Consider the following 27,419-nt stretch of genomic DNA (forward strand, 5'->3'; position numbering starts at 1 on the left):
ACCATGTACTTTAAAGAAAGATTTTCACACACTTTTCAGTTCCGTCGCTAGCTAGAACCTGAGAACATCAACTCATTGAAGTCTTGGTTTGCCCACCTATAAGATAAAAAGAAAGATAAATACTATATAAGGTGGTTAGACAGAACAGATGAGCTAAATTAGAAGAAATGCTTGGCACAGGCTGGTCCATAGTAAAACCAATAAATCAGAGCTTGAAATTTTCATTAACTTGCCCTTGTTTCTTCATTGTGAGGTAACTCCTTAAATATAAACTCTCTGTTACCGGTTTTATTTTCTCTGTTTTATGGCTCCCAACATAGATTTTTAACTCTGTTTGCATTTTTGGATTACACAGTAGTATTTTCTTATCTGATCCAGTTACATTTTTATCTTGTCTGCTTCTTTCCTGTGTCACTTTCTTTTATGGTGCCAGCGATGGAACCCAGGGCCGAGCGATGCACACATCTGAAGCATGTGCTTTTCCACTCACCAAGAGATGTTCTTGGACATTCATGGCCAACCAGGCAGGAGTGCTGAAGGTCAGGGCCCCAGGAGACAATAGGTCCTGCTTAGGTCCTGTGATGCTGGGGACCACCATGGTTAAACCAGGGGGGTTTGGTGAACTTCTGAGCTATACCCAGCAATGACTATAGGGCCACATGGTCAAACTGGAGTGGCACACATCTAAGGCAGCCATGCTGCCCTGGGACCATCTGCCCAGCCCCCACTTCATTCCTTTGTTCAAACTCCTGTTTAGGGACCTGAGGCGACTTAAGACTGGAGAATTCCAGAGCCTCTGCAGCCTCTCTGTAACTGACCAGTGCGGGAACAGCTGGAACTGACCGCATCAGCATTTCGTACTTCTTACAGAGGTCTAGGCCCTCTCATCCCTAAATACGCAAGGCTGCAGCGTATTACCAGGTTTTCAAAGATTTTCTGAAGCATCTCTTCCTTGCTACTCCCATGTCTTACTTCACTGTGCAGGATGCCGGGAAGTAGCAAAAGCGGTTTCATAGGGAGTCTGACAGCACTGGCACTTGACTAGCAGCTCCTCCACCATCTGGCTGGGTGACTCGGTTCCCTTTTCTGCGTGGGGAAAGGCAGTGACTCCTCCACAAAGTGCTGAGAATGAGGGGGAGGGGCACTCCCAAAGCCAGCAGGGTCCTGGAACAAGAGGAGGCTGCCCTATCCCTGCCCACCCTCACAAAGTCCTTCCTGGGGAAAGAGCAAGCCCCACTCTGCTTTCTGCACGTTAATGTCACAACTTTGGGGGAGAAAAGAGCACATTTTCAAGCTTCACAGCCCTCTAGTTTCACTCTCTGCCCATCTTCCTTTCCCTTAGCTCCTAGAGAGGGTTTCTCCAAAGCAAAGTGGACAAACCCAGTCTGGAGAGATGCTTTTAGCTACCAGCTGCCCCCCTGAGCAGAGCATGTTTTGTTATCCAGGTAAATTGTTAGTGGAACAGCTCACCCTATTAGGGCCTCTTTCCTAGGTGATCTGATTCAGCCTCTCTGAGCTGAGGTAAAGACTGGGCCTGCCAAAACAGAGGTGCTCAGGGATCACTCCCGGTGGGGTTTGGGGGATCATATGTGATGCTGGAGATTGAACCTGGGCCAGATGTGCATTAGGCAAGCACCTTTCTCCCTGTACTCTCTCTCCAGCCCAGGAATCTGCATTCTACACTAGCACCCAAGGGCATTCTGAGCAGAGTGTTCTGAAGAGCAGATTGGGAGAAAGATCCGTGGCCTGGACAAACTCGTGAAGACTGACTTTGGACTGACTAGCCCGAGAAGCTGAACAGGCCTGGTGGAGCCACCGGACTAGCAGTTGGATTTGCAGGTCTGGATTCAGGGCAGAAAGAATAAAACTGTGGAGAAGTCTAGAGGTGGCTGGGTGCTCTCAACTCACATTTTTTCAAAAAAGGGAAAGACAGAGCCAGCAAGAGAAATCAAGCAAATGGATTCATAGTTTTCTATGGCAAGTGAAGGAAGTACTTTCAGGAGGAAGGGATGATCAGAGACTTACAGAGGGACTTACAGAGACTGAAAACTGACCATTACATTACACTGCACAGAAACTTTGGCAGGTTTTGGTGGAGTGAAGAGCACAGGCAGAAGGCTGCTGGACGAGGTTTAAGAGAGAATGGAAGAAGAAAACTCCTCCAAGTTGTTGGGCTCCAGAGGGAACAGAGACCAGTCTGTAGAAGGAGGAGTGTCATCAACCAAGTATTTCGGTTTTATTTTAAGTTGGGAGAAATTATAGCAGAGTTACATACTGAAGAGAGTGATGCAGCAGGGGAAAGTAAAAAAATTATTTAAGAGGAAAGGGAAGAGTTTCTGAACCCTGCCCCTGACTCAGTGTACTGGACCTGCTGCTCAAGGAGATAGGGGTGCGGTCCCTGAAGAGGAGAAGAAAGAGCGCTGGCTGGTCAATGCCTGAATCAAAGAGGTGTCAGCAGTTCCAGGCAAGGCCCCAAGCTCAGGGGGAGAGAGGGGGAGGTGAAGGAGAGGGGGAAGGAGTGGATACTCTTCCCCGGCCACAGACTGTGTGCAGGGAAGAGTCGCATCAGTACTGTCCATTGTTCTGTCCCATCAACAATTACACCAAGTTTCTCTTCCCCTGAAACTAAGCTAGCAAGTTTCTACCCTCTCAGACACCAATCCAATACATATAGATCTATCTATCTATCTATCTATCTATCTATCTATCTGTCACTGTCACTGTCCTCCCATTGTTCATCAATTTGCTTGGGCCCAGAAACATTGTGAGACTTGTTACTGTGTTTGGCATATCGAATACGTCACAGGTAGCTTGCCAGGCTTTGCTGTGTGAGCGAGATACTCTCAGCAGCTTGCCAGGTTGTCCGAGAGGGGCGAAGGAACCAAACTCTGGTCGGCCATGTCGGCTGCATGCAAGGCAAATGCCCTACCCGCTGTACTATCAATATATTTATATATATATATATATATATATATATATATATATATGTAAAGGTAAAGGCCCTCCCGTTGATCGTCGATTTGCTCTAGCGGGCCCAGTAACGTCTCCATTGGAGACTTTGTTGTTACTGTGTCTGGCATATCGAATACTCTCGGTAGCTTGCCGGGCTCTCCGAGAGGGGCGGAGGAATCGAACTCGGGTCGGCCATGTTGGCCGCTTGTAAGGCGAATGCCCTACCCGCTGTGCTATCAATCCAGCCTATATATATATATATATATATATATATATATATATAATATATTTGTATATATATATATATTCATGTCAAAGACACAAAATGTAATGGATAAGAAAGGTTCTCTGGGTTGCACTCCTGAGATTAATTTATTTGCCCGTGCAAGTGACTTAGGTTCTTTTTTTTTCATGTAAGACACATAAGCTAGTTCCTGCTAACATGTTTTTCATATATATCATTATTCTCATGTTCAGAATCTAACCAACGAAACTCTTTGGAAGATTTTAAAGCCTTTGGTTAATCTTATTTTCAAGTATCTGCTACTTTATCTATCATGTCCTCACAATGCCTTCACAGCAAAATTAAACAAAGATATCGCCTCAAGACAGCTGTCTTTCAAAATGCTCTCCAAATCACAAAGATGGTTTACAGAATGAATTTACTTCCTTTTCTTTAATATCGAAAGTGCTACCTTTAAAACTTGAAGGAGTGTATTAAGTGCCAGTCTGCTAAATGTCTTCTTAGTAGCCCATGGCAGACCCAGTTGGCAGCCTTGGGAAAGCCCGTGATTTGGGATGCATACCTTCTGAAAAAGAACAGGCAGTCCACTTATAAAATGGACACCTCTTTGAAGAACTGTGCCATGAAGAGACAACGGGGTGGTCAAAAGGATTTTCATCACCATGCCTCATCTTAATTGCTAGCATCATTAAGATTCTATTGAATTGAAAGGCTTTTTGTTAAAAATCAACCACAGTAAGGACATCTCCAGATCTTTTTTCATTTTAGATTTTAACCTGCTTGCTTGTTCTGCATTATGAAGCTTGCCTGAAAAGGAAGCAATACCTAAATTTCACCTGAGATAATGCCTGTAACCTTAATCTGAAATTAGTTATTTGGCCACACCCAATCATGCCCGGGGACTTCCTTGCAATGTCTGGGGAACCATATGGTATTGGGGATCAAGCCAGGGTCCCCTTACTGAGCTATCTCTTCAGCCCGACCTGGAGAAAAAACATCTTTTGCTGCAAGAGCAATAATTCTATCAGTGACTTATGTAATCTTTCCATAAAACATCCTTTACAGGAGAGAAGGCAATTACTGTTCAGTCTATCTTCTTTAGACAGACTTACTTACTGATTCACCAAGGAACTGTTTTTGAAAATGCACATATATTTCATGACTAAAAGGGAACCGAAACCAGTCAAGCCCCACTCTAGAGCATAGATTGATAGCATTAACTCCAAGAAAGTCTTCCTCTCAAATAACTCCTGTTCTCCATCCAGTTACTAAAGTCAAAAATCAAGAGAAAAGCGAGTTGGAATGGAGAAAAGGCAAGACCGATAAAAAACCATAGTTCTTGGCCTGTACCTACAGATACAGAATATTTTCAACTGGCTTAAATACGGTACATACCCCACACTGGGACTGTTTCCTGGACTTGGATTACACAGGGACCCCCTGACAGCAAGTCACAGGCCATGTAAGTTTCCCCCATCACCTCATCTGCCTCCTGGTGATGCGAACCCTCATTTTGCTGAACTGAATTTTTTGGTGATTACCTTTTGGCAACCATTCGCTTTACTACAAACCCAGGCTTATGAAATTCTGCTCTTTCATCTGTGTAGTAAAACTCCCACACTGTTGTTTATCCTAATGATTATTTCTCTAATCTTGAGCAATGTTTTCTATGTATCTTTCAAAGGTATCTGCTGAATTAATTAAGCTTGCTATTAAAGCTGTTTTTATCTCAATCATTTACTGTGGTAGGATGAACATCAGAATGTGTGTGTGAGTACACGTGTGTGTGTACATGTGTTTTCATTTTTTTAAAGCTTGGGAATCCTCAGAGGTAAGCTTCTTTTCATTCTATTCTATGAAATTTGCAAATGGTCAGAGAGAGTACTGTGACCTTTAAACATTGTTGAGAAAATGATAAAGGATCAACGTTTTCAAAACTCATCTTGAAATGTCTTATTTGTAGTTAATGACTTCATATGGTCACAAGCCAATTATCTCTAGCAAAACATATTCTGAGATTGACTCATCTTTGACAATGTACAGAAATCCACATTTCAATGGTCTTGATAATTCCCTTTTCTTCTTCATTTTCTTGACAGCTCTGATTACTCTGTCTAAGTTGTACTGCTGAAAAGTTCTTACTGAAGACAGAAGGAACATCAGCTTTACCATTTACCTTGCTCGTGCTTACATAAATTGGTATTATCCTTAATCTGTGGCTTGTGTGCAGGTCCAGAGAAGCTGCAGTCCGCTGCCAAACCCTAGGTGTGAGTTAAGGGGAAGCCTCATGCATCTGTGTCTCTGCGTCCTTGTGGTGAGGATTGGAGAGGGGGAATCAGGGACGTGTACGGTGGTGGGGTACATTCTAGCTATAGCTCCCATAAATATCCAGCTGTTCTATATTTCTTTTATTTTAAATTATGAACTTGCCTCATTCATTTCTGAGTCTAATATGAAGCCTGGCACACACCAGAACTTGTCTTTGGTTCTGACTTTATGAATGAATAAACAAATGTGTGCAGGACAGAGCAGATTCTCAATTCTCAAAAGTTAAATGTGCACCAAACTTCAGTAAGTATATTATGCAGTCTACAATATATACAAGTAGAAATTAAGTAATATCCCTTAAGCCAGGTATCGGCCACACAAGTGTTCTCTCTGACTTACAGGTGCCCCGGCTCTGTTCAAATTCATTTTGCATGGTTCTGTCAGTACTACTTACAACAGTACTTTTTCTTTCTCTTTTGGGATCATACCCAGCGATGTTCAAGGGTTATTTCTGGCTCTGCATTAAGGAATCACTTCTGGCGGTGCTCAGGGGACCATATGTGATGCCGGGGGTCAAACCCAGGTTAGCAGCATGCAAGGTAAATGCCTTCCCTGCTGTTCTATTGCTCCAGCCCCACAAAAGTACTTCTTGTATTACTCAAATAATTAGGTACTTCCTATTTCTCCTGGTCAAAACCCTCCTTGGATCATAATTCTTCATTGATATGGGTCAGTGCTTCTCTGGATGTTCCCTTCTCTCTTGGCTGCTGTGTGGTACTTTCTTTACCCCACTCATGGGTAAGGAGCCCACTGACCCCTCAGTCACCATCCTGGCTTGAGTCTTAGTGACCGTTCCCAGACTTCGCTCAGTCTTCTACCCTGTGCAGCTACTGGGGTCCCCAGCATCCCCAGTGGAGTGTATGTCATAATGCTCAGAGGTCTCTCAGGCCCTTCCAACACTTGCTCAGTCAAATTTCAAACCTCATGCTGAGAGGCCAGTGTGGTGCTCTACTGAACATGTTACGCTTTTCCAAGCTTCTGTTAATGCTATGCTTCTATCCTAGCTACTGTTAATTTATAGGAATGGTACCTCATTTTGTGTAACTTCTGAGAACTGAGGGACAATGCCAGTGATACTTTTGAATATTTAATGAGAGTAATCATTTCAGAGAAAACAATTACATGCAATTATGAGGGACTCTTGGATTCCTGACCATGTATTTCTGCTCATGTTATACTTCTTTAGAACACTCACTTTTGAAAGTCCTTCTGTGAAAATCATGCATGCTTAAGAAATTTATCCTCAGCAACAATCTAACATGTTACCATCCTCCTCATAAACATTTTGGTGTTTCCATTTAAATATGATCCTCTCGTTCCCTCAAAAACCAAACAGAATTCAGTTTATATCACCTCTTTAATATTTGTGGGGTTGTCTTATTTTCCTGATGAAACGAAAAACTCTGTTAAGTTATGTATCATGGGCTATTTTGCAGTCATCTGTAGCATAATAATGAGAACAGTAAGAAGAGTTATCAAAAATGCATGAATATTTACTGCAATTTTCAGGGCTGTTCCATTGCCAACCCTTAGAGGTAGCATTCTAACATAAATTTATTTCTTAGCATTTGTCTGAAATTTCTCAGATAAACCCTTTTAGCCAGATAAGTTTCAGAATTTGAAGCTGGTTAGATTTTAGAACAAAACTTTGTCATGAAGTATCTAGATAGTTATGTAAGTTGTGTGACTATTCAGCCAACTTATAAAATGTGAGCTCGGGTCAGCGTGGGCTGCCAGTGAGTTTAGGTCAGGTCAGGTCAGCCCGGGTTGGGTATTGTTCACAGTGACTACGACACACTTTCCTTTGCAGGTCTTTTCGCGTTGGAAATTGTGAAGGAGGAATCCAAAGCCTCAGGTTTCGGTCCCACCGAGTCAGGCTGGACTCCATTAATTCACAAGGCAGGGTGACCTCAAACTTTTCCTACTTCACTTTCCTGCCACAAGTGTTGCTGGTCTTGTTCAATGATTTCAGGCACCTGGGAGACAAAGTGGTCACAGGCCCCAGGAGGGCAGTGGCTAGCTGGCACTGAGCAATGCAGGGGACCAACGGCCCAGGCTGCTCTGGAAATCCATGCTTCAGAAACAAAGCCCAGCAGTATGCAAGGCGGCACACAGAATTTTGCAGATGATTTTCTATATATACTAATACCAAATGGGTGGAATTATTTTAACTTAAAGTGGTACTGTTGACTTTTCCACAAAATTACATAAGTAAGATACCTTCTAAAATTTCTAATATACATACCTAGCTCATTCTTCTGAAACCACACTATCTCAATGTAGAGGCATATCTTGTCAATCTGTTAGTAAAAGACATTTGGACTGTTCTCAATTTCTCAGCACTGTAAATAATGTAATAATAAACATCCATCTAGAAATAGTCCTGCCTTTTCCTCACTTCTTCTAGAAGCCAATTTCTAGACTATAAATAGTTATAAATAGATAGTACTAAATTATCCTCAATTCTCAGAAGGTTTTTTAATTCATGCTTTTTAAAATTAAGTTAATTGCTGAAATGACTATCATTATTTTAATCAGTAGTAACTACTAGTCATTGGAGAATATGTTGTTACTATATAACCATATTTTGTCAGTGGTATTTATAGATTTTTTCAGTTTTTATTGTCTTTTTTATTGAAGTTCTCTAATAAGATTTTGCATATTAATAGTATTCTTTTGAAATATATAAACTATAGCTAGTATCCAATCTTCTCTGTCTTTTGACTTCCTAATGTTCCATTTATTTACTTTTTGTCTGATAGAAGTTTAAAATTTATTTCTGGAAAATTGACAGATTTGGTTTCAATTCTGAATTTCTGTCAATATCAGAAGTTTTACCATTAATTCCATGGTTATAAGTATCCATCTATTCTTTCCAAGCTCTGAAGAATTTTTTTTTAAGAATAAGCACTTAAAGTGTTGACACATCTGAAAATTTTCTTTAGTATAATAAGCCAGATGTCCCAAGCCTTACATTCAATAACCCATCTAAAATGAAATGCTTCTTAACTCATAACACCTATCCACTTTTAATTTTGTTTATTGATTTTTACCAAGGCACCATGACTAATAAAGTTGTTCCTAACAGAGTTTCAGGCACGCAGAGATACTCCCTCCCCAGGCCCCACCACACAAACTTTTTAAAGATTGTAAAGAATACTACTTTTCGCATGACATAAGTGTCACATTTTCACACTTATTTTTGGATGGGCTTGGGGTAACACTCAGCAGTGCCCAGGGCTACTCCTTACTGTGTCAGGGGGACCATGTGGTGCCAGGAATTGAACCTGGGCTGCAGGTGAAATGATTAAGCGCCTGAATCCCTGTACTCTCCCTCCAGTCAGCCTTTCCTAATTTTAACAGGCAAACTAAATAATCTCTTTGAGAACTTCTGGTTGCTTTTACTATGTTAAAGACATGATCTCTTCTCTTATCTCCACTTTCTAAGTGTGTAAGCAGAGACTGAGCGTAAAGCCATGACAGGGTTCCTAATACATGTGGTTCTTGGTACTTGTTCCCCAGAACAACTCCATATCTGTCTCACACACTTCCTTCAGGCACTAACCTCTGTGTGTGTGTGTGTGTGCATGCGTGTGTGTGTGTGTGTGTGTGTGTGTGTATTCCTCACAACCCTGTACACCAGTGCACGGATCTGGCCACCAAGGGCTACCCCCACTGCCGCAGTCATTTCTTCATGCGAGAGAAAGCAGTGTGCCTGTTCTGTTTTGGAGTCTGTTTTAAGTATCAATGTTCTTACGAAGTCTTTTACAGAAGTTACTCACAAAAAGTCCTTGTAGTTTGACAAAAAGGTGAGAAATATTGATATTAGAATAGTGAACAGTTAAATTTGAAATCTTAAGCAAATGTTCATCCTGTCTCTGCAAAGATGTCAAAAAAGGTATCAGCAAGGAAAGAAACTTGGAATTGACTCAAGTACCTGAATAAATGCTTCATTGAGGTCTAAGTGTTTCTTGTCAAGAGTGGTGACAATTTTTTAAGTGTTGGCAAAGAAGAGAAAGACTGCTTAAAATGGAAAAAAAGTTTGCAGAGCATTCTTCGTTCAAGTGAAATCTGGGGTGAAGGCCCAAGCCAAATAAGCAGTAGAGTTCTAGGCTAAAGAAAAGATGTGGCTGCATGGAGGAGCACAATACTAAAACCAGCCATCCCAAGAGATCAGTTTGTTAAATGTAAAAATGATCTGATGGAGCACAGGAATGTACCAAACACAGAAGCAGCAGTGAAATGTCCCGAGATGGGAATCTTGGCCCCTGTCTTCTGCACTCTCTCTCTCTCTGAAACCCTCATTAGTGGAATACAGGTAATATGCCCTCCACCTCCGAGGCTTCTACACTGATTAAGTGAGCACTTAGAGCCTAGGGCCACAGTCAAGAATCACTCAGTATTTTGTCAAATGAATAAACCTCTCACACATCAGGACACGTTAACAGAACAAAGACCAACCCTTCTAGTTTTGCCTAAATGAACACCATGATGTATCATTCATGGCTCTAGCATAACTCCTATCCTTATATTCTTATGTTCACTAATTGAATGACAGTGGTTTTTTTGTTTGTTTTCTTTTCTTTTTGGTTTTATGTATGTTGAAACAGAAATTGCTCACATCATATTTATCTTTGTAGTTGCAGCACAAGCAAGTTTTAAGTGTCTAAAGTAAGTTTTTGTGTCTAGTGTTAAATTTTGTTAGCAGCATGGAGGAAAGAAATTCTCTATTTAATTAAAACTTGTATCAAACACTTACATATATTATGGAAAGAGGAGCAAGGTATATATAATCAAGGAGGCAAGTTCAAAAAGTGATTTCCCATGTAATGGTGATGTAGAAATACCTTACTGAGAAAAATTCTTCTTCTACAAAGTATGCAATAGTTAAAAGAACATTCCAGAAAAACCATGCACATTGACAATACCTCAAGTTATTGCAGAATAAAAAAAGATAGAAAATGGCACACAAATTATCTCATGTGATGTAATTTATATAACAACTAATCCAAAACAATACAACATATCACATATACAATCTAAGGACTTATTGGCAATGTTTTAATTTTTAAAGAAGCATTTGTTGTTGTATTACTTTGAGCACTTTACAAAACTCAAAGGCTGAAGGAGTAGGAACACTTACTGTGGGCACTGGATTATGGACCTGATGCAGTGCAATGGACCCCTCAGGTGCTTGCAGTGGAGTGAAGATAAACATTCTGAAGAAGCATTAGCAATTCACAACAAAATGATGAACAGATGACAATAAGTTCTCCCTTTCCATCCATTCCTTTTTCAGTAAACTAGACATTTCCTTTAATGCATTGTAAAGTAATATTGTGCCTAAAACCAGCTTACTGCCCCTACTAATTATTAAACAGATTTTCAGGATGAGAAGACAGTATTGACTTATTATTTCTTTATAAAATCAATAATTAGTAAATTAGTTACTAATTTAAGCATTTAGAAGTAAAATTCAGTGGTTTGCAACCAGTTCACTTTTAGGGGAACAGAAAAACTGTTTAGATAAGACTCCACTGGAGAAAAATGATTACTAGCTAATATCTTCTCAAAATCTCAAATATTTGTCAAAAAATTATGGTGCAAAAGATTATTAGGTAAGTTTTCTCCATCTATAAGGCTCGGATGAAAGTAAAAGTAATTCATGAGTTTGTGAATAAAAATTGAATATACAAAGAGTTGAATACAAAGTAAGAAAAATTATTAGGGAGAAGAAGGAGTAATATATACAGATAAAGGAGTCAGTTCTTCAAGACATAACAATACTTAATATATGTGTGTCTAATAACAAAGCATCGCATTTTATGGGACCAAAAAAGAGAACTTCAAGGAGAGGTAGATAAATTATGGTTATAGTGGAGGCTCTGAAAATTCTCTTGGAAAGAGACAAGCTCTTGAAGACAAAATATCAGGATGGACATGATAAAACTCAACAGCACCCTCAATCAGCTGGGCGTACCTGACCTCTGTAAACAGCCATGTCCAACAGCAGCAAAATATACTCTTCACAAGTTCTGGTGGACATTCACCAAGAGAAGCTGACTTTCAAGTTCTGGACATTTTGGCACTCATACACATCTTTGAATCAGCTCAACCCACAGCCCTACTATATCTCAGACATCAAATGAAAGTACTACCAGTTATATTTCTCTCTTTTCAAAACTGCCAGAATCATCTTTTTCTATCTAATCTTAAATCACTGATACATTCCCAATTTATCTGAACATTATATAATCTTTCCAACCTTTAACTCATAATTTCCTAAGATGACCTGCTAGTCTATCCATATAATATCAATCTTCTCACTTTTTTGAATATGTAAACTTAAAAATCCTCCTCAATACCCAGAGATCTGTAATCTCACTTGCCCTTGTATAACCATATGCAGTTGACATATTCTATGAAGACATTTATCACCCTAGAGCATGCACATTGCACCCTACCATTACTGCCTCCCACCAAATACACCAACTTACACAAATCTTATTTACTTACAACACCGTTTATTGGGGCCCTGAATGAGACTCCATTTTACAGGCATGTGTTTTCATATACATCTGTTATTTCTCAACTTTATTTTCAGCTTTTCAAAGGTAAAAGCAACCCTAATTGAAAGCTGGTGACTGAATAGACCCTCTATCTAAATACCTTTCACACGTTAATCCTGAGGTACTGCTATTTCCCTCATTTTATACCTAAGGCGGAGCTGAAGTCAGGCAAAGAAATCTTTGGTGTTAATCTATATGATAATGGGAAAATGATTTGTTTAGATTTTAATCTTGCTCATTTCATAACACCTATCATAAATTTTGAGGGTTACAAATGCCAAATAAAGGCACTTTTAAACTTTTTTTGGGTTAAAATGTCAAATAAAGGCACTTCATTGCTACTACTTAAGACTATCAGGATCATGCAAAATAACAGGCTCCCACAAATGCGTTCTAAGAGCAAACTTGAAAAATAGTTTTAGATAGTATTCCAATAATAAGGATGTGAAAGCCTTTGTTGTTTCCAGCTAGGGTGTTCTTCATCATATATGTTCACCTTTTGAAGTAACTTTCAAGAATTAAAGTAGGATTTGTCATTAGGCTAGTAGTGCATACCATTTCTGATCATAAGCACTGAAATTATAGAATATATCTAACCTATATTGACTAATACTTAGTATATTTAGCATGTGCACTCAAAAAACTCAAACTTACATTTTTGAACTTTATTTGTAAGTAAAAAGGGGGTGGGATGGAGCTGGGTAAGAATATGCCAGTATACCAAATTCCTTTGGTAGTGTCCTTAAAGTTTAAAATTCCCTACTGCTCCCCTCTTTCCTGAAGGACTCTTGAAATGAGAAAAATCAAAACAGAAAGCAAAAAAGCAAACTTTTGAGCCTTCAGTTTCTTGTCTAAGTGCAATCTTAGCATTCAAAATAACACTAGAAACTCTCATTTCAGTTCATTATAAAATCAACAATAGAATTCAAATGTAGAAACGATGTTAAAATACATTTTCCCCTTCAAATATAAGTGTGCCTGGCTTTGGGTTTAGTGTAAGGGGACATTTAAAAATGTTTTCTATGAAAGTTCAAGTCTGAAATACATTATACAGTGAAACCAAAAATCATTAAACCAATGTTACAATTTAACTGATTTTAAAAAGAAAGAAAGAAAGAAAAAAAATCAAGAGCCTCACAGCAAAACAAGTCCTTAAGAATTTATAGTGGTGATTTAAGTGCTTATTCCTATTTCCCCTTACACAGGTATTAAAATTGAAAAACTTTGTTTTGAAATGACATTATATAAATACAGAAAATGCCAAATCATGCCAAATATTTGTAACTTGTCAAATAGATGATTACATAAACACACACATACAAATAAGTTAATGTGATTTCAACTACTTTTGTCGGGTTACTCTCGATGGACATTTAAGATACTTTATATATAGGTAAGAGAACTGTAAATAAAGCTGTTTCTTTAAAGTGAAATCATTAGTGAGCAATAAATAGTAGCACTGTTTCCAAGATGAGCATGAATTGTCACATCCACAGTTTCATGTCCAACCACACAGTTTCAAATATTAAAAATGAAAACTCCAGCCAATGGCATTGGGCTCCGAAGTTTCCCAGGGAACTGGCCATTCAGGGCAGAATGGGGGTGCCGAGGACGCATCCAGGCAGAGAGGGGGTCCCGAGGACGGACCCAGGGGACGCGCTGCGGGACCCCGCTCGGGCCCGGGCTGCACTCACCTTCCATGGCTCTTTTGAAGAAGACCTTGCAGCTCCCGCACGTCAGCACGCCATAGTGACAGCCGGACGCCTCGTCCCCACAGATCAGACAGATCTTCTGGGGCAACGACTCGAAGCCATACTGGGGATTCGGACTGGCTTCTGCATCCGGTCTTCAAGGCAAAACAGAGGACCCCTCTTAATGCCAATCAGCGACCGGGAAGGAGGGGGTACCTGACCACTGAGTCCCCGGGAGACGGGCAGAGCCCACCTGGTGCGCTTCTGGCCAGGGGGCTGCACCAAGGCACGCACCCCCAGACTGTGTTTCCGTCCGCGACAGCCCGAGGGCGTGGGTCCAACGCAAAAGGCTTCCCCGAAAACTCCTCCTAAGGCGCGCGTGGCTGCCGTCGGGGCTTCCCGGCCTCCATCCCCGGTCCCGCTACTGTGTCTTTGCGCGCGGCCCCGACCCGACCCGCGCTCGGGACATCCCAGCCCGAACCCCCGGCCGCTCCTGGCTCGCTGAGAACGTGCGTTCGCGCCCAGCGTGTAGGAGAAGCTGGGGCGCCCCCAGACCCCATCAGCCCCGGAGAGGACCCGGTCGGGGCAGCACCGCTGGGAACGCGCGGCCAGGTGGACACTCCCCCCGCGCGGCCACCCTAGGCGAGTGTTTGGGGGCTGCGCTGTCTCCGCTCCCTCCCCGGGCCCCCTGGACGCCCGAGCTGGGAGCGGCCGCGGCCCCGCCAGGTGGCGCGCGGGGTGCGCGGGGAACCACTTGGCACGGCCGGGCTGTGCGCGCGCGGGTCCCCGACCCCTACTGGACCCCCATCCCGGCGCGCCTCACCTCAGGTAGTTGAGATAGGGCGGGTAGACCTGCGGCAGCGCGTCCTTGAGCACGGCGGCCTGGTAGCCGAGCGGCGGCAGTCCGTTGAGTCCGAGCGGCTGGTAGAGCGCGGGGCCCGCGGCCGCGGGGGTGGACAAGGCGTCGCGGGGCAGCAGGCAGCCGCCCCCGACCGGTGCCTTGCAGGGGGGTGGCGGCGCGGGCGGCGTAGGCGGCGCGTCCTCGGCCTTGTACAGGAGACACTCCAGCGCCGAGCCCGACGGCGAGGGACCCGCTGCCAGCTCCCCCGGCCGGGCCGAGGGTGCGCGCGGGGGCAGTGGCGGCGCCAGCGCCAGGTCAGTGTAGACGGCGGCGGGCGCGGGCGGGAAGGGGCGCTGGGGTCGAGCGGCCGCCTCACAGCCCTCCTCCTCCTCCTTGATCTTCAGCGCGGCTGGGTGCGGGTCGCCGTAGAGCGCAAAGGCGGCGTCGTCGTCGCGGGGCTCGGCTGCATTGGCAGTGGGCGCGTAGGCACAGGCGGGGAGGTCGCCGGGCGAGGCGCGCGCCGCGGGGCCGGCGCCGTCGGGTCCATCGGTCTCCAGCAGCTGCCGCGTGCGCGCCGTCAGGATGGCCGGCTTCAGCGGCAGGATGGGCACGTGGATGAAGTCCACCACGGCTGTGCCCAGCGGGGAGCGGCCGGGCGCCTCGGCCTCCGCCAGGGCCGTACGCGGCGCAGCGAAGCGCGGGTCCTCCCTGGGGACCAGCGCAACGCCCCCCGCGCCCGCGGTGCCGGACACGGCCAGCGGGTCCCCCAAAGCCCGCGCTTTGCCCTGCGGCAGCTGCCCAGCTGCGGCGCCCCCGGCCTCGGCTTCCGAATCCTCTTCATCGTCGTCGTCGTCATCGTCGTCGTCCTCCACGTCCACCACGGCGGGCTGTGGAGACGGCTGCAGGACGGGCCGGGGCCAGTGGGGCGTCCCCGAGAGCGCGGGCAGCAGCTGCCTGGACGGCGATAGACCTCTGGGCAGCGCTTTCTGGGCGGCCCCGGGACACTCGCCCCCCTTGGCTTCTGGCCGACTCATGAGCGAGGGCAGCGGCCCCCGGCTGGCAGGGGCTCCTCGGGGGTCTTCGGGCAGCTCGGGGCCGAAGAGGTACCAGGGGCTGGCGGCCTCGGAGGCGGGAGGGGTGGGGTGACTGTGCCCGCGACCCGACGGCGCCAGGAGCGTGTCCAGGACGCTGTCCAGCAGTCCGCTGTCCTTCTCGGCGTGCCTCGAGCCCCCGGCCACTTCGGCTCGGGGGTACTCAGTGTCCACGTTGGACGGCGCGGACCGGTCAGCGATCTTGGAGTCGGGGTCGCGTGGGAAGAGCAGCCCGTCCACAGAGAGGGGCGCGGCTGGCGGGCCGGCTGCGAAGGGCAGCGGGGAGGCGCCGGCGGCCGGGGACAGCGCGCCGCCCTCCACGTGCGCAGCGCGGGGACCCTTGGCCTTCAGCTCTGTCATGACGACCCGGGCCCCCCTTTTCTCCTCCCCTGCGTCTAGGCCGGTCCGGGGCGGCGGGCGGAGAGAGCGGCCACTGGGCCGGGCCGGGCTGGGCAGGGCAGCGCGATCTCCTCCTCCAGGCGGGCCAGGGGGCGGTGCCCGCAGCCCCTGCGGGGGCCTGGGGAGAACGCGAGCGGTGGCTGCGAGACTGGTTCTCCGACGAGAGTCCGGGGCGGACACGCGGATACTCACGGGTCCGGGCACTGGGCACCCGGTCTGCGCCCTCGGCTGCAGAGCGATGAGCCGTGGCTGCGTCCACCGACCTTTCCTTCTGCTGCTTCCAGTCCTGGGCTGCGCGCCGCGCACTCGCTCTCCTTTTCTTCCCAGAGCGCTGGGATACTCGCACCCCAGGGCGCTGCCCCAGCTCGGGCACCGCCGCGTCCTGCCCGCGCCGCCGCGCCCGACACTGTCCTCTTCGCAGCGCTCGCAGTTCTGCGCGCCTCTGCCCTCAGCGCCCGCCCCGCTGCCCGGAGAAACTGGCTCTCCCGGAGGACGTCCCGCGCGCCCCGGATCGCCATCCACGCGGGTTCTCCGGGGGGCCTCCCTCTTCGCTCCGGAGTGACAGCTAACGCCGGCCCGCCCCAGGCCCCGCCCCGTGGACAGGCACCACGCTGTAACATTCTGAGCTTAGAACAGCCCAAACACACACACACACACACACACACACACACACACACACACACAGAATACAGGTGCACGCGCCCTCCTTAGCGTAGTGGGGTTCGCACTGTCAGTGGAGAAGGATGTTCTTCCTACCTGCAAGGGCCGGTGGTGTGTTCTATCAGAAACAGAAGTTTCTGTAAAGATGCAAAGCTCGCGGAGGCATTTGGAGACAGTATCATTTAGAATAAATGTACCCAGGACCATCCTACCTGATGAAAAGGATACTTTGTTTTTTCCTTGGGACTTTGACCAAAGCCAGTCCATTCAAATCCCTGTGCCCACAGTGCCCTGCCTGTTGCCACGTGGCAGAAGAAACTTGGGCAGAAGTCTGGACGGTGTTACCTGCATGTGTCCTAAGGAGAACCTTTAATAGATAACAGTCTCATAAAATTTCCTTTAGCTCTAACTTACACGCCACATTGCATCTTAAGATAGGGCTCTTCCTACCTTAAGATAGTTATTTTAGTAAGAAAACAAGATTAAGGATTTTCTCTCCTGAGCATGATCATTCTTAAAAAAGATGTTTGGGGTGGAGAACTGAAGGACATGTTTTGCATGCTGGGGCCGCAGGGTTAGCCCCCAGCACTGCTAAGCCCCCTCAACACCACTAGAAGTTGGGGATAACAGTATGAGACTCCTCCCCCCAAATTTTACATGTATACCTATGTGTATGTACACACATCTGTGCTTTTAAAGCAGGGGCCCCTTCTGTTCTTGAGAAATGCAGAGAAGGGAGATTCCTACAGTTACTTGGAATGACAACTTATTAGCAGTCTCTTTGTGGAGCCCTACACCATCTTTCCCAGGCCCCCTGGAAAAATCATTCATTTGCAAAGTGAAGATTCTCTGTGCCCTGATGTCTCTTTGTTTCTCAGCCACTCTGAGAGTACAAAGAGAGTATAAAGGAGAAGGCAGAAGCCTACAGGGTTGCAGTCACTGGCAAGAAGATTCTGGATTCCTGAATTATCTGGGAATGGTGAGTGAAAAGTAAACATATTAAAGATCACTGGATTTGACAACCAATAATTCAGCAATTGGCTTATACCTACAAAAGAGTGTTACATAGAAATCAGAAGGCAGGGCAAGGGGAGAGAAGCCTAGGGGACAGGAGAATGATTACAGGACAGCAAACAGGACAAAATGTAGGAACGGGACGTTTTAGGTCTCTTTTGTTAAAGTCTTCCTAGTATGTGTGAAGTTGCATCTCTGTGATTTTGATTTACGTTTTCCTGATGGCGAATGTCAAGGGATCTTCAGAATCTGCACAGGCTGGCCTGGGTGTCTTCTAAAATCTGTACTTGTGTTCATTTGTTTATTCCTTGACAGTCCGTGAAGTCAGTACCATTGTCCCGTTTTATATCGGAGAATACAGAGGCACAGAATTGCCGACACTGCCAAGGTAGCAAGCACCCTTGGACCCAGGCAGTCTAACCAAAATCCTCTTAGGAGTGGGACTTGAAAATCGCAGACGGATCAGAATTTTGTGTCCAGTTTGCTGTGGCCACAAAATGGGTACCTGATTACAACTTAAATCTGACTAATTATAGTTGAATGAATTTTGACTGGCTATCAAAACTCCCTAAAGCCACACTAGGTTGTTGCCATAAAATCAAAAATCTTGTAGGGGCCAGAGCAAGAGTACAGTAAGTAGAGAACTCGCCAAGTGCACAACTGACCTGAGTCCAACTCCTCACATGGTCGTCTTTGTCAGCTATGAGGTGTCCCTGAGCACAGAGCCAGGAGGAAGCCCTGAGCACAGCCAAGTACAGCCCAAAGACAAGCAAATCTTGCTGGAGTGGGGAACACTGGTAAAGATCCCTGCATGTCCAGCATTCTCCATTCTAAAAGTGAATGACAGGCGATTAGTTCTGTTGGCACAGGAATTTCTCAAATATAGGAATGCACTGCACTGTCACTGCACTGTCCTCCTGTTGTTCATCGGTTTGCTCAAGTGGGCCCAGTAACGTCTCCATCGTGAGACTTGTTACTGTGTTTGGCGTATCAAATATGCCACGGGTAGCTTGCCAGGCTTTGCCGTGCAGGCAAGATACTCTAGGTAGCTTGCCAGACTCTCCAAGAGGGGCGGACAAATCGAACTTCCGGCCATGTAGGCCGCATGCAAGGCCCTACCCGCTGTGTTATAGCTATTTTATGGGAAAAAAAAGTACAGGTTAAATCCAGTTGTGATGGGATCACTCCCCAAATATTGTGAGATATTTTTGGAGAAGACAAATCAGTACTGGAAGATGAGTGTGTGTGTGTGTGTGTGTGTGTGTGTGTGTATGTGTGTGTATGTATGTGTGTGTGTAGGGGGGTGCTTGTATTTTGAATAAAATATTTTTTATAATATATAATAAGTTTCATGTCTTGAAAATAAACACTTTGCTGTTTTGACATACATATGTACCTAAAGCACCGACCAGATGTCAAATACACCTCTGACCTCTAGAAGTTTCCTTCTCCCATTTTAAACCTCCTCACTGCCCTTTCCCATCCACTTACCCCACACGGACAATCTCTTTCTAAGCAACTTACCTCCTGTCATCATATGCTTGCTTTTTTAATTTTTTCAGAATCCTATCTGATTTGGTGAACTTTGTATTAAACTATGCACACCTGTCTGTCGGACTAAATGTTTGCTTTAAATTTTTTTCCATAGCTTGTCACTGTCACTGTCCTCCTGTCTTTCATCGATTTGCTCGAGCGGGCCCAGTAACATCTCCATTGGAGACTTTGTTACTGTGTTTGGCATATCGAATACATCACGGGTAGCTTGCCAGGCTCTGCTGTGAGGGCAAGATACTCTTGGTAGCTTACCAGGCTCTCTGAGAGGGGCGGAGGAATCGAACTCGGGTTGGCCATGTTGGCTGCGTGCAAGGCAAACGCCCTACTGCTGTGCTATCGCTCTAGCCCTCCATAGCTTGTACTTTATAGAATAAATGTTTTGGACTCCCAGGTCCTCCACCCTCTCTGGCCATCCACTTTGGTGGGTTGTTTGGCACCAGGGCCCGAGGATGCAGTGCAAGGCAAGCACCGTAACTCTGTACTCGCTCTCTAACCCCCACCCCCTTTTTGTATTTTGGGCCACACATGTCTGTGCTCTGGGTTCATTTCTTACTCTGGGTTCAGGGATCTCTCTTGCTGGTGCTCAGGGGTCAGACGTGGTGCTGTGAAGTGGTGATTGAAGCAACGATGTCCACGGGCAAGGCAGACACCTTAATGTCTATCTCTTGAACCCTCTCCAGCTCCATTTTGGAATATTTTCACGGAAAATTTGAGCAGATAATAGAGTTCCAATATATGCTCTGTAAGCAATTTCCCTCTGATATTACTGAGGCACTGTTGTTACCACTGATGAGCTACAACTGATCTGTAATTATTAACTAGCATGCACACAATTTCTTTCATGTATGGCTGTCTGTATTTGCAGGGGCCAGTTCCAGTAATGTTCAGCTTGCACTGCGAGCCTGCTGGTGCCAGGGCTGACTGTACTCCAGCCCTCTGAGCTATGGTTCCTGGCCCCGGCAGATTGCCATAACTTTCCCCAGATGTTCCTTTTCTTTCCCAGGATCCCACGGGGATATTGCATTACCTGGTGTCACGTCTCTGGGATCCTCTTGGCTATGAATATTTCTTAGATTTCCTTATTTTTGATGACTTTGTTCTGAGTGCACTAATGAGGCATCCTGAAGGATGCTGCTCCATTGCAGTGTTGTGTTTTCCTTAAGATTCAGTGAGGTTGAAGGATTTTCAAGAGGAGCCTCAGAGAGGTGTGGCTTTACACTCCTTACCCGAGACTATGGCTACATACTGTCGACCTGATTTATGACTGTTCATGGTGACCTGGCTCACAGAATTGAAGTCTTACTCATCAGGCTGTTCCCATTGCGCCATTGCTTTTCCTTCTTCATCCCAGCCTCCACTTGGGAAGATTGTAACCATAGGTACCCACACTTATGGGAATGTGGGAAGTAGGAATTTATGCTCTCTCTTCTTTGGAGTGGAGCACCTACATGATTTATTTGTAATTCTTTGGATGGGATATTTAACTTCTTGTCCATTTGCTGGCATAATCTGTCTTTTATTTGAATCACTGTGAACTTACATTTATTTTATATTTGAATTATAACCCACTGATATTTTATTTTGCTTCCCAAATTATTCTAGTTTGGAATACTGAAAACTATGCATAGGCTTGCAAGCATGCACTTGGATTTATTTACTTTTTGGCACTATGAGATGCTCTAAACTCTTCTTAAAAATTTTTTTTATTGAATCACTGTAAATTGCAAAGTTATTCATAAGTTATTCATGACTGAGATTCAGGCTTTCATGTTCCAACACCAATCCCTTTCATCACTGTCCACTTAGCTCCACCAATGTCCTCAGTTTCCCTCCTGCCCTCAGCCAGCCTCTATGGTAGGCACTATTTTCCTTTTCCCCACCTATCCCACTTTTTGGGCACTGTGTTTGTAATACTGTTATAAATAGGGTGTCATGCTTGTCACTTTCCTTCTTTTGAGCACCCAGTCCTGGTCCAGAGTGACCACTTCCTTCTATCATTGTCATCATGGTCCCTTCCCTGGCCTGCCCCACATCCCCCAGTAACCCTCAGTGCCAAGCTTCCTACTAAGGACCAGTTCTGCTTTTTCCTTTCTATTATCTAGACTCATCTTACCTATTTTCTAGCCAAGTTCTAGAAACAGTTATTTACTGAAAAATAATCAGATGAAGATTTGTATGATAAAAGTTTTTAGCATTTTCTACAATATAGTATTTTTTATCTAGCTTTTTTTTTATTTCTTGTTCAGTGTAATTATTTTGATATTTATATTTAGGAGTTACATCAGTTCATTCTTTTATTGCTGAGGAGCAATCCAATGCATGGACCTACCCAAGTTTATTTAACTGTTGGTAAACATTTAGATTGTTTCCAGTCTTTTGGTTTTTATTTGCTTGCTTTTGGTTTTGGGGCCACACCTAGCTGTGTTCTGGGTTTACTTCAGGCTTTGTGCTCAGGGATCACTGCAGGTCATGCTCTGGGGACCAAGTATGGTGCGAGGGACCAAAATGGTGTTGGGCTTGGAACCAGCACCTCCACCCATGAAAAGTATGCGCACTAACCCTTGGTGCTATATGCCAGCATCTTTTAACAATTTTGATAAGTACCTATCTCGTGGCATCTCATTTTGATGAGATTTGAATTACATACTCTTAGTGACTAATTATGTTGGTGTTGTCTTCACTAAGACTGTGAAGACAAAGTCTTCATGCAAAGAAATCCATGAAAAGTCCTTAAATTTGAAAAGAAAATGGGGACTGGAGTGATAGCACAGCAGGTAGGGTGTTTGCCATGCACGCGGCCAACTCGGGTTTGATTCCCAGCATCCCATACGGACCCCGAGCACTGCCAGGAGTCATTTTCATATGTTCAAGTATTGAGTGTTTGACAAGGCTTATGGAATAGGGTGGAAACATTGGCTTGATCTAAGACCCAGACATACAAGCACCTTCAGGAAGCTGACCCTAGGATCCGGTTAGTTTGTATTTTTAAAATTATATAACTTGGAAAATTAGAATATTATCATTGTCATTCCATGTTTGAAGCAATTCTTACATATATTTACAAAGGAATGATGTAGTTGTAGTCTGGTATGTGACCTGGGGGTCACGTCTCTGACCTTCTCAGCCCACCCCTCAGGGTTCTGAGCCCAGTGCCCCTCACAACACAGTGTTACTCAGACCCCTCCACAAGACATAATGACTACTGCACATGTATACCCGTTTTTTTTTAAATTGAGACTCTATGGTTTACAATACTCTTAATAGTTTCTCATGCACATTATTCCTACACTCACCCATCCCCAGTGTACCACTTCTGTGCCTCAAGGACCCCAACGCCCATCCCCCTTGTCTCCGCCCCCAAATTAAGTTGTGTAGATCATCTCTCTCCTTACACTGCCTTTGGCTGGTGTGGCTGTGTGGCTGTGCATGAGAGATCAGTCTTCTACTGGCTCTTTCTGCCATTGTCACATGGGCTTGTTTGGATCCAGACCACAGTGTGCTTGGCACAGTGAGTTTATAGACAGTTATTGTCTCACTGGACAGGAAACCTGGAGGAGATGTGCCTTAGGGCAGCGCTCACTACCCATCAGTGCCTCCAGGGGCCCCGCTCTCCATCTCTCTGGTCCATTGATGCCAGAAACCAACGACTTCATCTGCTTCATCTTCGTCCTTGTCCTCGCCTGCCCCGAGATGGCGACAGGGCTGCAGGTGTCAAGTGTCTCCTATAACTGCCCCAAGGATCAGGACCAGGGACAGTTTCTCCTGCATTGTTTTCCGTCAAGGGAGAAAGCCTTCACCGGAGACTGACCCCCAGACATGTGGTAAGAACTTACTGACTGGAACTGAGTCATATGCCACCACCAAGCCAACTTCTCCGAGAGGAATGTCATTCAGTTAATTGTGGTTCATCTTCTGCAGCTGAGTCCTGCTCCAAGTACCTTGATATCAATATATAAATAAAATTGGGGTTCTGTTAGAAAGGCATTGGAGGAGAGAGATGGGAATTCAATAAATAATATCTGACATTATACTAAAGCCTTGTTTCCCTCAGAATCCTAATTATGATTCAATCGTAACTGAAAAGTTCACACTAGTTTATAATGAATGTAATGACTTATTTCCTTTGTTAATAACTTTTCATGTTTATATTTAGTACCTAGATACATACTATATATATTATAAAATGTATATATAATATATAGTATACTTCATAATCTATACTAACTGATGTGTATTTTGCATATATGATAATATATTATTTATATTATATTATTTATATTAATTTAATTTTTATTAAGATATCATGATTTACAGAGTTGTTCCTAATATAGTTGTTTCAAGCATAGAATGTTCCAACACCGATACCACCATCAATAGCCCTTCCTTCCACCAAGGTCTCCAAGTTCCCTCCCACCCCCCAGCCTGACCCCCTTGGCAGGCATATAACAAATTTATTTCATATTACTTGTTCCAACAAAATTGAAAGGAATAGCAAATAGAATTATCAGAAAATTTTTAAAAAGTCAATTTGTAATGATTGGTTGCTTTAATATTTTAACCTATGTAAATAAAGAAAATTCAAAATCAGTTAATACAGTATACAGCCTATTCTCATTCACATAACTAACTTTTCAACTTTGTCATCTAAAATATATTGCATTAGACTTTATTTTGTAGTTGGATGTCATTGTGGTAATTATCATGTCTTCCCTGTCATAAATAAACTTTAAAAGAATTCTGTGCTAATATATTTTAGAGTCTCCATGAAATAGGCAAAACTATGTAAATTTAGTAAGCATGAGGAGAATTAAGAAAAATTAAATGGGAAAATATGAATAGCCTAAAACACACAGTGTTTTATTCGAAGCAAGGTAATATTGATTTTGTAACAAAATATTATATTATGATACTGCATAAAAGTCTGAATAAGACATTCTCTAGGTGTCAGATAAAACCTGACCAGACATAGAGAATAATCAATGAGAGGTTAATTCATTATTGAAAATGTATAAAATCCCTTAGCAAACAGGAGTAAACATACCTTTCTTTCTTAATCTAGTAGCAGGCCATCATATGTGCCATTAATGAGTTCCATACTCATGTCACATGTAGGGAAGTTTGTCCTGTCCTTTAAAGAAGTTCTTCTTATGTTTCTTACGAAAACTGATTTAAGGACTCATAAATTCCCTAAGTGTTCCCTGTGCGTGAAGCTCCGTTTCATTCCTTCAAATCTGAATGCTGATCTATCTGGACAAAATATTCTTGGTGTTCATTTGATTGAGTTTTTGTACTATATCCCTCCATCTACTTCAGGCTTGCAAAGTTTCATTTCATAAATCTACTGTGAGTTTTATGGGTTTCCTTTGTGTATAAGTTCCCTTTTTGATCTCACTGCTTTCAATATACTGTCTCTGTCTTTGGCTTTTGTCATTTTGAGTACAGTATGTTTTGGAGTTTTATTCTTTTATTTTATTTTCATCAGGGCCCTTCAGGCCTCTTGGATTTCAGTGTCTATATTTCTCAACTGTGGGAAATTCTTTTTAAAAATTAATTAATTAATTATTACAAAGTTGTTTGTGATTTGTAACACTCAATATTCTAACAACAATCCGACCATCACTGTACCTTCCCACCACCATTATTTCCAATTTTCACAACCATCCCTAAAGCCTGCTCCTATAGCAGGCCTGAATCACTTATCACTTATCACTTAACTTCCCGTTAGTCGTCAATTTGCTCGAGCGGGCGCCAGTAACGTCTCCATTTGTCCCTGTCGCGTGCTAGTGTAGCCCAATGGCATCTGTTCGCTCCGGGAACATGAAGGGCCTCAAACCGATCGTTCATGATCTTCACGAAGAAGTCTGACCATCTGGAAGGTGGGCGGCCACGCGGTCTTTTGACATCCCGTGGAATCCAGTCGGTAACAGCTCTAGTCCAGCGGTCGTCTTTAAATCTCATTACATGACCAGCCCATCTGATTTTCGACACCTTGGCAAATGAGACAGCATCCCTGATTCTTGATCGTCGACGGATGTCAGAACTCCGGATTCTTTCTCTCATTTGAGTGAAACGTGATATTCCAAGCATAGCTCTTTCTATTCTTCTTTGGGAGACCTGAATAGCGTTCTCATCTTGTTTGCGTAGGGCCCAGGTCTCTGAGGCATATGTTAATGCAGGAAGAACAGTGGAATCAAAGAGATGTGCCCGGAGCCGGAGGTTCTTCGTCCTCTTAGCTATTTCTTCGACGTTCTTGAAGGTGTTCCAAGTCGCTCTCTTCCTCCTGCACAGCTCGGGTGCCAGGTCATTTGTCATGTTGACCTCTCGACCTAGGTACACATAGCTGTTGCATTTGGAGATGGTTGTTCCATTGAGAGCAAATGGGGCGTCAGGAACAAGGCTGTTTCTCATAAACATTGTCTTCGTAAGATTCAGCTGTAGTCCTACCTTTCCACACTCACGGTCAAAATTGGCCAGCATTTGTGCCGCTCGGCTGATGTTTGGTGTTATTAAAACAATGTCATCAGCAAAGCGGAGGTGGTGGAGTTGCTGACCATCTATCTTCACTCCCATTCCTTCCCATTCCAGTCGTCGCATGATGTTCTCGAGGGTGGCACTGAAGAGTTTCGGTGAAATGGTATCACCCTGCTGCACCCCTCTCTTGACATCAACGATCACTTCTTTGTAGAATGGTGAGATCCTGGTAGTGAATCCGCAATACAGCTCACGGAGGATCCTGATGTATTGGGCTTGAATGCCCTGATTTTCTAGGGCTTCAATGACCGCTTCCATCTCAACAGAATCAAAGGCCTTCTTTAAATCAATGAACGTTAAACAGAGCGGCATCTTGAACTCCCGAGAAACCTCAATGAGCTTGGTTATCGTGTGGATATGGTTGATGGTGCTGAATCCTTTGCAGAACCCTGCTTGCTCGCATGGTTGTCCTTCATCTAGTGTTCTGCCAATCCTATTTAGGATGACTCGAGTGAACAACTTGTAGATGACAGACAATAGGCAGATCAGGTGATAGTTGCCAATGTCATGGATGTCTCCCTTCTTGAACAGTAGTACGGTCCTGCTGGTTTTCCATTGGGACGGAACCTTGCATTCAGACAGGTAGCGAGTGAAGAGCCGAGCCAGTGTATTGATGAGTACTGACGGCAGGTTCTTCAGGTGTTCAGGTCTGACCTTGTCTGGGCCGGGTGCTGTTTGTTTCTTTACCGACAAAATGGCGTGTCGGATTTCGGAAGGGAGAACGTTGGGAACGACATAGCCATCCTGTGGAATTTGGTATGTCGGCAAGTGGACATGGCTATCGAAGAGATTTGAGTAGAAGTCATGGATAATCTTCTCCATTGCCGTTCTGGAGGATGTGATGGATCCATCAGGACGTCGGAGGGCAGTCATCTTGGTCTTATAGTTGGCGAAGGACAGGCGGGCGTTACGAATACTTTTCCCGGCTTCTGCAGCATCTACTAGTACTTCTGCTCTTCTCTCTTTGAGGTCTTCCTTGATCGCATCTCTGCACTGCTTTGCGAGCTGGGAGAGCTCGGACGTTAGCTTGCGGTTGCCTGAGGCATGCGCTAAACCACGCTGGCGAATTAGCTCAAGAGTTTTTGAAGATAGGCGATTTTTTGTGGCTATCTCTCTCTTGGCATTCCTCGCACATTCATGGAGGTGCTGAACCAGTCGATCGTATTCCTCGTCAATGTTGTCAACAATGGCATCTTCCCATGTTGCCGCAATAGTACCAAAGAGTTCCCAGTTGGTGGTCATTCTGGGAGTTCTCTTTTTGAACTTTGCAGCCCTTTCTCCCCGCTCTGTGAAGTAGAATTTTGCACGAAGGAGACGGTGGTCCGATCCTGTTCGAAATTTTGGGACAACAGCGACATGGGTCAGGCAAAACCGTCGATTGAATATGATGTGGTCTATTTCGTTGTGGAATCGTCCACCGGGAGACTCCCATGTCCATCGTTTAGATTCTGCCTTCTGGAACTGTGAGTTACCGTGAATGGTCTTGGTCGACATGATGAACTCAGACAGTCTCTCACCCTGTTCGTTCCATTCTAGGCCATGGGT

The 27,419-nt window shown here is 44.6% G+C and overlaps 1 protein-coding gene across 1 annotated transcript in view; it reads right to left on the minus strand.

Annotated features, from left to right (window-relative positions):
* Positions 1 to 16,258, minus strand: part of PGR (progesterone receptor) — a 62,226-nt gene extending 45,968 nt beyond the window's left edge. The window contains exons 1-2 of the mRNA XM_056115096.1: positions 14,608 to 16,258; positions 13,788 to 13,939 (exon numbers count right to left, since the gene is read on the minus strand). Coding sequence (XP_055971071.1) covers positions 13,788 to 13,939; positions 14,608 to 16,076 — 1,621 coding nt within the window. The 5' untranslated portion in view covers positions 16,077 to 16,258. The remainder of the gene's footprint in view (positions 1 to 13,787; positions 13,940 to 14,607) is intronic.
* Positions 16,259 to 27,419: the final 11,161 nt, after the last annotated feature.

The sequence above is a fragment of the Sorex fumeus genome, unplaced genomic scaffold (genome assembly GCF_029834395.1).
Source record: "Sorex fumeus unplaced genomic scaffold, SorFum_2.1 ptg000028l, whole genome shotgun sequence".
NCBI lineage: Eukaryota > Metazoa > Chordata > Mammalia > Eulipotyphla > Soricidae > Sorex > Sorex fumeus.